This window comes from Nicotiana sylvestris, chromosome 4 (genome assembly GCF_000393655.2).
Source record: "Nicotiana sylvestris chromosome 4, ASM39365v2, whole genome shotgun sequence".
Lineage (NCBI taxonomy): Eukaryota > Viridiplantae > Streptophyta > Magnoliopsida > Solanales > Solanaceae > Nicotiana > Nicotiana sylvestris.
The window spans coordinates 75,013,728-75,026,521 of NC_091060.1; the positions used below are offsets into that span (position 1 = coordinate 75,013,728).

Below are 12,794 nucleotides of genomic sequence, written 5' to 3' on the forward strand. Positions count from 1 at the left end.
GGGAGAAAACACGAATTATGAATAATGTATGAAGATATGTTGAGGACTTAGGGTTGGTACGACATCACTCAAAATGTCATAGTGAAAGGGCAATGTATTAATCCTACTCTCCAATAGCCACTGAAAATGGACGAAAGCTAGTACTCCTGTTAAACAATTGAGGCAAACTTGAAATATAGATACTTCCCAAGAATTTTTACACAATACTGAATTTCAATGGGGAAAGTCACAATTTTCAATGTGCTGCATTCTTACTTGACCAGAGCTTATAATTCATTATATATTTTAATATTGTTGCCTCTTTCTGGTAACCATTCCAATGGAACCACTCCTTTGTGTGAGTGATCGTAAGACGTTATTCTTCTGACGACTTCTCCAGGATCTTTTTGTGTTGATGCTCCGGAAACATTCTCGTTACGATTTACACACCAATGCAAACTACACTAATTATATTACCGTACCACTTTTTGGTGTCTCAGATTAATTCCCTTCTGTGTGTGCTACAAGAAACATTTTCCTTAACTATGCAATTACCAGCAATTTTGGAGGGGTAAAACATCAGCACCATTTTTCTTCCTGTGATTGCTCACTATTTCGTGAAACAATTTGGGCGACTCGTCAACAATTTGAAGGGGCATATTTAAAGTTAAGAGAATCAGTGAAAATTTGTATATTTGTATAGAATCGTTTTAGTGATTTTAACAGAATAATTTGGAATTCCAAATCAAAGCTCCTAGCTGAGGAGCCTCCTTGTATGCTGTTAACTACCAATGCAATAAGATATTTGTCTTCTCTTCTTCTATTTCTACAGCTTTATCCAGGAATTATAAGTTTAGGAATTTAAGCAGGTCTGGTTTTATTTAATCACTGAGGACTCACTTAGATTTTGTGATTTGCAAAGGGCAAAGCAAGATCACAAGAATTACAGAAAACCTTGTTCATGCAAAATAGAATGCCAAAGTGCTATCCCAACCAAAAACCTCAAACTATTAAGACCCAGAGGCACCATGAAGAACTAAGTTTAAAAAAGGAGGAATTTCAGATGATTTTATTTTAACTTAGTGTTTGCAATTTCAAACACATATATCTGCATCAACTTACCTTTCTTGTCAAGATTTCATACTTGAGCAGGTCCTCTACAATCTTCTCTAGCACTTCTCGATTTCTCTGTAGCATTTGTTTTGCTTTATCATAAGCCATATAGTATATCTGCGCCAAAAAATCAAGGCAGACAATTATTGAATTAAGGACCTTGTTATCGAACAAGGTATGGGAAAATAGTTTATGTCTTATTCCATGAAGTAATCAGTATATATACATGTACAGAATCCTAACTATGGAAAGAATCAAAAAAGGAAAATTTTACAGATATGCTATCAAATCCCTTAGTTATGCTATCATGTATATAACAACGAATATGACTACATTCAATCTTTAACACTCCCCCTCAAGCTGGAGCATAGATATTGATCATGCCGAGCTTGCTACAAAGGTAATCAATTCGAGTTCCACTCAACGCCTTGGTGAACAAATCAGCTAGTTGCTCCCCCGTCTTCACATAGCCGGTGGAAATCAAGTTTTCTTGAATCTTCTCACGAATGAAATGACAGTCAACCTCAAGGCGTTTAGTTTCTTTATGATACACCGGATTTGAGGCAATATGAAGAGCATCTTGATTATCACACCTGAATTTTGCTGGAGTATAATAGTTCAACCCAATTTCAGTTAAAAGGTGATGTATCCACATAATCTCAGACATAGACTGTAACATAGCTCTATACTCAGATTCTGCACTGGATCGAGATACACCATTTTGCTTCTTTCTCCTCCATGATATCAGATTACCGCCAACAAAAACACAACATCCTGTAGTAGATCTTCTATCAATTTTAGATCCAGCCCAAGCAGCATCAGCAAAACACTCAACACGAGTATGGCCGAGATTGCTAGTACAATATGCTTAAGTCCAGGAGCTCCTTTCAAATAACATAGAATATGTTCCAAAGCTTCCCAATGTTTGACCGTAGGCGCGGACATGAACTGGCTAACAACACTCACCGCAAAAGAAATATCTGGACAAGTCACCGTGAGGTAGTTTAACTTTCCAACTAACCTCCTATATCTCTCTGGATCATTAAAAGGATCACCATCATCTTTCATTAGATGCACATTGGGAACCATTGGAGTAGTGCACGGTTTGGCTGTCAACTTTCTAGTTTCTGAAAGTAGGTCAAGAATATACTTTCTTTGAGACAAAAAAATTCCCTTCTTTCTTCTATTTACTTCTACTCCTAAAAAGTATTTCAACTGGCCCAAATCCTTTGTACGAAACCTAGCATGTAGGATAAACTTAACGGAAGAGATTCCCGCATAATCACTTCCTGTGATGACAATGTCATCAACATATACAACGAGGCTAGTAGAAGACTGAATGATCACATTTGCTCAGTTTCATCCCAAACTCCTGAACTGCCTCACTGAACTTGCCAAACCAAGCCCGAGGACTCTACTTCAAGCCATATAAGGACTTCTTCAAATGATAGACTTTCCCACACTCCCCCTGGGCAACAAAACCTGGTGGTTGCTCCATATACACTTCCTCTTGAAGATCACCATGAAGGAAAGCATTATTGATATCCAACTGATGTAAAGGCCAATTTTGAGAAGCGACTAAAGAAATAAACAAGCAGACAGAAGTGAGTTTGGCAACTGGGAGAAAGTGTCTGAATAATCCACCCCATAAGTCTGAGCATACCCTTTAGCCACAAGTCTGGCCTCAAGTCTTGGCACAGAACCATCTGGATTCTTTAACTATAAAGACCCACTAACATCCCACTGGTTTCTTTCCCTTGGGTAAATTCACCAAATCCCACGTGTGATTATCCTCTAAGGCATGTATTTCCTCAAGCATTGTATCGACCATACAGGATGATTCAAAGCCTCATTCACTGTTTTGGGTATAGAGATGGAGTCTAGAGAAGCAATCACAGATCTAGACGTAGAGGATAAGTGGTCATAGGAAACAAAATTAGCAATGAAATATGTGGATTTGCAATTTCATGTATATTTGCTAAGAGCAATAGGAAGGTCAACGTTCTCTGAAGGTTCAGGCGAAGGGGGATCTGATGATGAAGGAACTGGTGCAGGACATGTATTATTGGTCTCGCCTCCTCGAGTAAACTTGAACAATTGGCGATCTTGCTAATGCAGACGGAGTAGGTGGTGACCGTATAATAGTCGATTGATGCTCAATAGAAGAACTAAGTGATGGAGGAACATCATCTGATTGTTGTGTCAAAGCATGGGTAACCTGATAGACTAGCCATTCATCTTTCTCCCTTGACTTGTACAAATTGGAGGTGCATAGAGCAATGGTGTAATCTCCGAAAATACCACATCAGTTGACACTAGATACTTGCCAAGTTCAGTAGAATAACACAAATATCCCTTCTGAAGGCGAGAATAGCCCAAGAAGACACATTTCAATGCCTTCGGATCCAATTTGGTAACAAATAGTTGAACATCTCGAACATAACATGTGCTTCCAAATACCATAGGTTCCGCTGGAAATAGTGACTTATTTAGAAAAAGAACATTGTAAGGCGTATTACCAACAAGCACTGTAGATGGCAGGTGATTAATCAGAAGACAAGCAGTAGAGATCGCATCGGCCCAAAACCGTTTAGGGACCTTCATTTGAGACAAAAGTAACCGAGCTGTCTCAAGTAGATGCCTATTCTTCCTCTCAGCATCTCCATTTTAAGACTGTGCATCAACACATGTAGACTGATGGAGAATAACATGTTGTCTCAGTAGGACTAAAATAGTTTTGACATGTATTCTTTAGCGTTATCACTCTAGAGAATCCGTACTGAAGCATTAAATTGAGTTGACTTCAGCATAAAAGGCAAAAAAGTGAGTAAACACTTCAGAGCGGCTCTTCATAAAATAAATGCAAGTCATTCGAGAGAAATCATTCACAAAGGTAACAAAATACTTATGCCAGTTTTGGAAATAACGAGACATTGTCCTCAAACATCAGGATGAACTAACTCAAAAGCTGACTCAATCCGCTTATTAACCCTTGGACATACCGAGCTACGATGGTGCTTTCCCCTGATTTCATATTTTGGTGAAAGAACTCCTTTGATTCATCGAAAATGTCGCTTGGATCAGATGCAAAAGACAAGGCATTCAAGATAGTGCAAAAGAACTCCTTTGATTTCATATAGTGCAAAAGACAAGGCATTCAAGATCACCTAATTAAACAAGCTATGTATATTGAAGAGAAAGTTCGAGCAGAATGGGAAATGATCGATGCTCAATTGTCTAGCCTCTTATGGAACACTATTGATTCTAAAATGATGCCTTTGTTTCATCCATCCTAGACCTGCTTTTTAGTTTGGGAAAAGGCTCGTGCCCTATACACAAATGACATCTCTTGCTTTTATAATGTGATTTCTAGTTGACTAAACCATTGAACCCCTTCCTTCTTTCTTTCTAATATAAATAACACAAAATAACCATTCTATAATTACTAGGGACAGTAATGTAAATACATAAACATAGTAATTACTCCCTTCTTTTCAATTTATGTGTCTTACTTTTCTTTTTTGAGTGTTTCAAAAAGAATGTCTCTTACTATATTTAGTAACTCTTTAACTCCAACTTTCTACGTGACATTATTAATACCACAAGATTCAAGGATATTTTGGTACATTATACACATCTTTAGTTTAAGATCACAAGGTTTAAAAGTATTCTTTACTTCCTTAAACTTCGTGCCTAGTTAAACTAAGACACATAAATTGAAACGAAAAGAGTAACAAACAAACACAATTACATTCAGGCTATAAATCATCCTTGCCTCTACGGTTGTACACCCTGGTAGCTTGAGCATGTCTAATAAACCAAGTAATACTCCAATATATTCAACTACTCGAAGAATAGAGATCCACGAAATACCCTGATAATTTCTTAGTGGTAATCAAGTTGCACTGCATATTTGCGACAAATGCTATATAAAGATGTTTTTAGAGAACCAAACATATCAAAATCAACTGTCATTTTGGTAGAGAAAAGAAAACATTGACCCTAGATTCATAAAACAAATGACCAACAATAACAAGTATGCCTCAATCCCAAACAAGTTAGGGTTGGCCATATGGATCCCCAAATATCATGTATCTCCATTTAAATTCATCTTAGGCCAACACTATACAAAATAAAATTGTAAAACCAAAAAACCAACTGGCTAAACCAAATGATCAACTGACAAAAATAATCAACAAGTCACTTATAAGCCACTGGATTAGCTGCATAAGCAACAAGCCTGATGCATATAACACGCATGCAACCAAACAAGGAATAGTGTTATGGGTGTACTTGGTTAAACTTCTACCTAGATAAACGTGCAAATACAATAGTGTGATATGAGTGTCCTATATATACATTTATCCAAATACCTGAACCTAACCTTTGTTTTCACACATTCTCCCAATCTTTTCTCTTATTTCTTATCAAAGATGTTAAACCCTTCTGATAATAAGCCCAAGCACACACTACGACTACTACATGTAGAGTTTAGCTGAAGTCAAGCCAGATGGTGGGAGCTGTAAGAAGAGGCCAAAAAGATAGCTCTTCAAAAAACTGACTCTGGATATTTGTATTTATTACAAAGATTAAGTACCATTTCTGGCCCACAGTTCCATTGAAGCAAGAAAAATTTGCACATAGAATTCTCAGATAACAAGAAAATAATGTTTCATATCATCAATCAAAACGATCAAGGAGAATACTCAATAGGTGGCTTTATACCTTTTCCACTTTTGCAGCCATCTCATATTCAAAATGGTTTCCCATACTCAAAGCTGTGACCTATTCAGAGCAGCAACACGAAAAAGAAGACAATGAGACAAAAATATATCAATGAAAAAAGAGCAAATTAGTCACGCACCAAGATATACAGCGTTAATCAGTTACTTATGTTTGACAAATATTTTAACATGCACACATATATATACATTTGGGCTCCCATTTCCATGTGAAAATCTTTTTGGCAAGATATTTTCGTGGCAGAGATGTGGTTCACCCATTAGCGTCGAGGTGAATTATCTTATGGTTTGGTTCCACCCCTAACTGTTTGCAGCCAAGGTCATTATAGCAAACAAAGTGATGTGGCTCACAAACTAACTTGTAACATTCAATTAATATGTTAATGTCTTAGGAAAGAGAAATGGTTCATGAAAACTATGGGATATCAAACTTTAGTGAAGATACAAAGGGGAAATATCTTTGAATGAAATAAAAGATCATGCAGTCAAGAATAAGATGGGGAAAACAAAGGTAAATACCGAATTGCCATGATGGTAAATCGTAAGACTATCATCGGGGCCCCAACCATATTGAATCACCATCCTTGTAGCTATCTGTCACAAAATACTATGAATTATTAGGTCCCAGTATCCACAGCAGAGTATATGAGAGAATTACAGTTCAAGAGGGCAAGAAGAGAATGTTACAACCTCTTGTGCCTGCTTCAGCTCTGATGAAGAAAGAATGTTTTCTTCCCCAAATGGAAGCAATAGCTGCGCCGCAACATAAGAACCAAAGCAAAAAACTAGTCTTTTTTCAAGATATGATCTTGATTCAACATTCCCACTGATAGAACCTTCATTTTTAGCTTTGGTGATCTTAGTACACCCAATTCCCTGAAATCAGCAGGCCCAAACTTTGTAAAAGTCAACATCTTCGGGACAGACCAAACACACATCCAATGAGGCAATCTTTCATGGGTTTAGGTAGGAACATTAGCTGTAAGCACACCTCTATGTGTCACTATGAGAAATCACCAAAAGGTATAGGGAAAAAATACATAAGGAGTTAATGGGAGTGTCAGCGTACAACTCACCCAACCTTATGGAAGACTGATCAAACCACAGGGGCAGCAAAGGAGATTTGTTACTTGAAAAAGCAGGGAGGATAATGCGGATAGATAAACCCCCAAAGAGGGTTTCAGTACTAAATATGCTCCAGTCTTACAAGGGTAAAAAGAAAGTACATAAGCATTACTGTTAGATATGTACATAATATAGTCCTGTCCCACATTAGAATAGGAGTAGCATGTCCTTGTATAGTATAGCTATAAATAAGGACCTCTTGTATTGTATTGAACACACAATATCAATATATCATATTTTTTCCCGTGCCTTCTCACATGGTATCAGAGCTATCGTGAGAGATTTATCGCTGTGCATAAATTCCAGCGATTCCTGGAAGTAAAATCAGTCACCGAAACCCTTTTTTCCGGCGACTTTTCAAAGTTATTTTGCGTCTGCTTTGTCTCGGTTAGTGTTGTGCAAAATCCAACACTACCACAAGAGTAGTCACAGTCTGGCGACCAAACCCCAGTGAAAATCTCCGGCGGTAGTGTAGCAGTCGGAAGAAAATTTTCCGGCGAAGTTCCGACGTCGCGTGGGCCACCTTGCGGCCATTTTTTGGTGACGATTCTTCAGGACAGATTGTTCCCCTTGCAATTCTGAGCCTACCCATCCAGGTTAAATCAAATTCCGACCACATTTATATTTTTCCGGCGTGAACAGTGATTTCAAAAGTGAACTTCCGGCCATTTTTTGAAAAAGTTTCTTCTGAACAATTGGGTCGTCTGGTAATTCCGATCCTACCCCATTGTTTTTATTTCATTCCGACCACTTTGAATTTTTTCCGGCTGCTACAGGAATATTCCGAGAGCTACAGTATTTCTGGCTGAACAGTGTTTTCCGGCACAGAACAGTGTTCTGTTTTCCTGCTGTAAAGAGTGTTTTCTTAGCGATTTCTTCAGTTTTCCCAAAGGAGTTACTAATTTTCACTATTTCAAGTTAACCCTACTACTATTAGTTGTAGCGACATGGGAACCGATACTTCGAATAGTCGGATGGTTTCTTTAGCGGATTATTTTGAGTTTCTTTAGTACAATAGCAGGTAAGCAGACATCTTCTGAGATAGCTTCCGTTGTTCAAACAGGTAATAGCATGACTTGTGTCTCTCAATCTTCATCCTCTGAGCCTTGGGTCATTGATTCAAGTGCATCAGATCATATTTCTGGTAACAAATCTCTTTTCACTACTATTTCGTATTCTCAATCTCTTCCAAGAGTCACAATGGCCAATGGGTCTCAAACTATGGCAACTGCAATAGGTCAAGCAAGCCCAATTCCTTCTTTACCTTTAAATTCAGTTCTTTATGTGCCTAATAGTCCTTTTAATCTCATAGTTGTTAGTCGCCTAGCCAAATCACTTAAATGTGCCGTTTTATTTCTTGATGACCATGTTTTTATACAGGAACGCAGTACAGGGCGGATCATTGGTACCGGGCGTGAATCAAATGGACTTTATTACCTTATTCTTGCTAAATCACATGGACTCACATCTTGTCTTCCTTCAACAACTTGTCCTGTTAATGATTCACCAGATTTATTACATAAACGGTTGGGACATCCTATTTTGTCAAAACTTCAGAAAATGGTACTTGGTTTATCTCACTTGTCAGCTCTAGAGTGTGAGTCTTGTCAGCTTGGTAAGCACACTCGCTCTCATTTCCCTCGACGTATTGATAATCGAGCAGTCACCTTTTACTTTAGTCCATTCAGATGTTTGGGGTCCTAGTCGGGTCAGTTCTACCTTAGGATTCCGCTACTTTGTTAATTTCATTCTAGGTGCACCTGGATATTTTTGATAAAAAATCGATCAGAGTTGTTTTCTATTTTCCAAACCTTTCACGCTGAAATTCAAAATCAATTTGGGGTTTCTATTCGCACATTTCGTAGTGATAATGCCCGAGAGCATTTGTCTTTCCCATTTCAGCAGTTTATGAAATCTCATGGGATTATTCATCAAACATCTTGTCCGTACACATCTCAACAAAATGGGGTAGCTGAAAGAAAGAATAGACATCTTATTGAAACTGCTCGTACCCTACTCATACAATCTCATGCTCCGTTGCGTTTTTGGGGATGCATTTCTTACATCCTGCTATCTTATTAATCGTATGCCATCTTCAGCTATCTAGAACCAAGTTCCATTCTCTGTTATGTTTCCCCATTTACCTTTGTTCTCTCTTCCATCCTGTGTCTTTAGAAGCACTTGTTTTGTCCATAACCTACTCCAGGAACAGATAAGTTAGCTCCTCGTGCTCTTAAGTGCGTATTTCTTGGTTTCTCGAGAACGCAAAAGGGGTATCGATGCTATTCTCCTGACCTCCAGCGGTACCTTATGTCCGTTGATGTTACCTTCTTTGAAACTCAATCATACTTCATAGGTCCAGGTAATCACTTAGATATTTCTGAGGTACTACCAATCTCTTCTTTTGGAGATTCAGTCACTATCTCCCATCCATCTTCCTCTACATCTCCAGCTCCACCACCTATATAGCTCCCGTTCCACCATCTATAGCTCCAGTTCCTCCACATAATCCAGTTCAACCTTCTGCAGCTCTGCCACTCTTGGCTTATCATCGCTGTCCACATCCAGCATCAGGCCTAGGTGATTCACGTCCTGCATCAGATTCTGCACCTACTGCAGACTTGTCTCCTCATAGTCAACCAATTGCACTCCGCAAAGGTGTACAGTTCATACTTAATCCTAATCCCCACTAATGTTGGTCTAAGTTATCATCGTCTGTCGTCACCTCATTATGCTTTTATATTTTCTTTATCCACTGTTTCTATTCCTAAGTCTACAGGTGAGGCACTATCTCATCCTGGATGGCGACAGGCTATGATTGACGAGATGTCTGCTTTACATGCGAGCGACACTTGGGAGCTTGTTCCTCTTCCTGTAGGTAAGTCTACTGTTGGTTGTCGTTGGGTTTATGAAGTCAAAGTCGGCCCAGATGGCCAGGCTGATCGGCTTAAGGCTCATCTTGTTCCAAAAGGATATACTCAGAATTTTTGGGCTTGATTATAGTGATACTTTCTCTCCCGTGGCTAAAGTAGCATTTGTTCGTCTTTTTTTGTCCATGGTTGTTGTACGTCATTGGCCTCTTTATCAGTTAGACATTAAGAATGCTTTTCTCCACGGTGATCTTGACGAGGAAGTTTATATGGAGCAACCACCTGGTTTTGTTGCTCAGGGGAGTTTAGTGGTTGTGTATGCAGATTGCGCAGGTCACTATATGGTTTGAAACAGTCTCCTCGAGCCTGGTTTGGTAAGTTCAGCACAATTATTCAGGAGTTCGGCATGACTAGTAGTGAGGCTAATCACTCTGTGCTTTATCAGCATTCTGCTCCGAATCTATGTATTTATCTGGTGGTTTATCTTGATGATATTGTTATTACTGGCAACGATCAGGATGGTATTACTAATCTAAAGCGAGATCTCTTTCAGTACTTCCAAACTAAGGATCTGGGCAAACTGAAGTATTTTCTAGGTATTGAGGTCGCTCAGTCTAGCTCAGGTACTGTTATTTCACAGCGGAAGTATGCCTTAGACATTCTTGAGGAGACTGGAATGATGGGTTGCAGACCTATTGACTCTCATATGGATCCGAATGCTATGCTTCTGCCTGGGTAGGGGGAGCCTCTTAGAGACCCTACGAGATATAGGAGGTTGGTTGGAAAATTGAATTACCTCTGTGACTAGACCTGACATTTCTTTTCCGGTGAGTGTTGTAAGTCAGTTTATGGATTCTCCCTATAATAGTCACTGGGATGCAGTTGTTCGTATTCTTTGGTATATAAAGTCAGAAGTCAGCTCCAGGCAAAGGATTACTATTCGAGGATCGAGGCCACGAGCAAATTATTGGGTACACAGATGCTGATTGGGCAAGATCACCTTCTGATAGACGATCTACATCTGGATATTGTGTTCTAGTAGGAAGTAATTTGTTCTCGTGGAAGAGCAAGAAACAAAATGTAGTTGCTCGATCTAGCGCCGAAGCAGAATATCGGGCCATGGCTATGGCAACGTGTGAGTTAGTTTGGGTCAAGCAGTTGCTCAAGGAGTTAAAGTTTGGAGAAATCAGCAGGATGGAACTAGTGTGTGATAACCAAGCTGCTCTTTAGATTACGTCAAATTCGGTGTTCCATGAGAGGACTAAACACATTGAGATCGACTGTCACTTTGTCAGAGAAAAAATACTTTCAGGAGATATTGTTACAAAGTTTGTAAAGTCGAATGATCAACTAGCAGATATTTTCACTAAGTCTCTTACTGGTTCTCGTATTAGTTACATGTGTAACAAGCTCGGTACATATGATGTGTATGCACCGGCTTGAGGAAGAGTGTTAGATATGTACATAATGTAGCCTTGTCCTACATTGGAATAGGAGTAGTATGTCCTTGTATAGTATAGCTATAAATAAGGACCTCTTGTATTGTATTGTACATACAATATCAATATATCATATTTTCTCCCGTGCCTTCTCACAATTACAACAACAACAACAACACCTCTGTCCCAAACAAAGTCGAGGTCGGCAATATGAATTCTCACTTCTTTCTTCAAGCTCAACTCGTATCATCATCATGCCAAAAATAAAATAATAATAGTGAAAATAAGTTTTATATAAAAGAAAAATAGTAACATTTAAAGCGTATCCCTAAGACCCTAACTAGTAAGCTTCACCTATATGGATCGTTATCTTCCATTATTCCTATTTTTAGCTAAGTCTACACTGGTTCCAAGAATTTGTAGGTCTAAACAACTTCTTTCCATGTAATTATAGGTCTACCTTGTCATGTGGTCCATATCTGCATCGGTGTCAACCTCACCTAATGTGTTTGTGGAAAAGAGACAGATCTTGGATGCAGCTTTGATGGCAAATGAAGTTGTGGACTCTAGAAGGAAAAAAGGAAAACTTGAGAAGGCTTTTGATCTTGTTAATTGGGAGTTTCTGGATCTTTTAATGGTGAAGATGGGATTCAGTGAAAGACGGAGAAGATGGATCAAGGTTTGCATTTCCACTGTCAGATTCTTTGTTCTTGTCAATGGTAGCCTGTGTGGCTTTTTGGTAGCTCGAGGGGCCTCAGACAAGGGGACCCCTTATCCTTTATGCTATTTATTCTGGTGATGGAAGCTCTAAGTAAGATAACGGATAGGGCAGTGGGTGGTGGTTATTTGAGGGGTTTCACGGCTTTGACTAGGGAGCATAGTACTGTAAGGGTTTCAAACTTGCTCTTTGTAGATGACACATTGGCTATTTTTTTGTGATGCAGATATTAACCGGCTGACATACTTGAAACAAGTTCCTAAGTGGTTTCAGATCGTGCCAGGTCTCAAAATCAACATCATCAAGTGTGAGATTTTCCTAGTAGGCGAGGTAGACAACATTGAAGAACTAGCACAAGTATTAATGGTAAGGTGGACTCTTCTTTACCTACTGGGCTACTACATACTTGGGCTTGCCTCTGTGTGCTTCAAATAAGGATCTCGCAGTGTGGAATCCTGTTATTGAAAGGGTTGAACGGAGATTAGCAGGGCCAAAACGATACTTGTTGAAGGAAAAGATGTACTCACTAAAAGCAATTTATCAAGTATTCCCACTTACTATTGTTCTTTGTTGCAAGCACCAGTGACTCTCACAGGAAAAATGAGAAGGCTTCAAATAAATTTTATATGGGATGCGGCAGATGGCACCGGAAACCGAAAAGATCCACCTGGTAAATTGGGAGGTTGTTACAACACCAAAGTGGGGTGGACTAGGGTGAAAGATCTTAGGGTGTTCAATAGAGCTCTATCGGAAAAATGATCATGGAGACTTGGGATGGAGGAGCTCGCCTTATGGAGGGAGGTAGTAG

General features: G+C 39.0%; 1 protein-coding gene across 2 annotated transcripts in view; it reads right to left on the reverse strand.

Moving 5' to 3' along the window:
• The window catches only part of LOC104220734 (probable inactive ATP-dependent zinc metalloprotease FTSHI 5, chloroplastic), a 70,220-nt gene that overhangs the window by 3,402 nt on the left and 54,024 nt on the right, over positions 1-12,794 (reverse strand). For both annotated transcript variants that reach the window (XR_011406781.1, XM_070172024.1), the window contains exons 14-17: positions 6,525-6,710; positions 6,354-6,428; positions 5,818-5,877; positions 1,102-1,209 (exon numbers count right to left, since the gene is read on the reverse strand). Coding sequence is in view for 1 of the 2 variants with exons in the window: in XM_070172024.1 (XP_070028125.1) it covers positions 1,102-1,209; positions 5,818-5,877; positions 6,354-6,428; positions 6,525-6,710 (429 nt within the window). In the remaining variant the exon portion in view is untranslated. The remainder of the gene's footprint in view (positions 1-1,101; positions 1,210-5,817; positions 5,878-6,353; positions 6,429-6,524; positions 6,711-12,794) is intronic.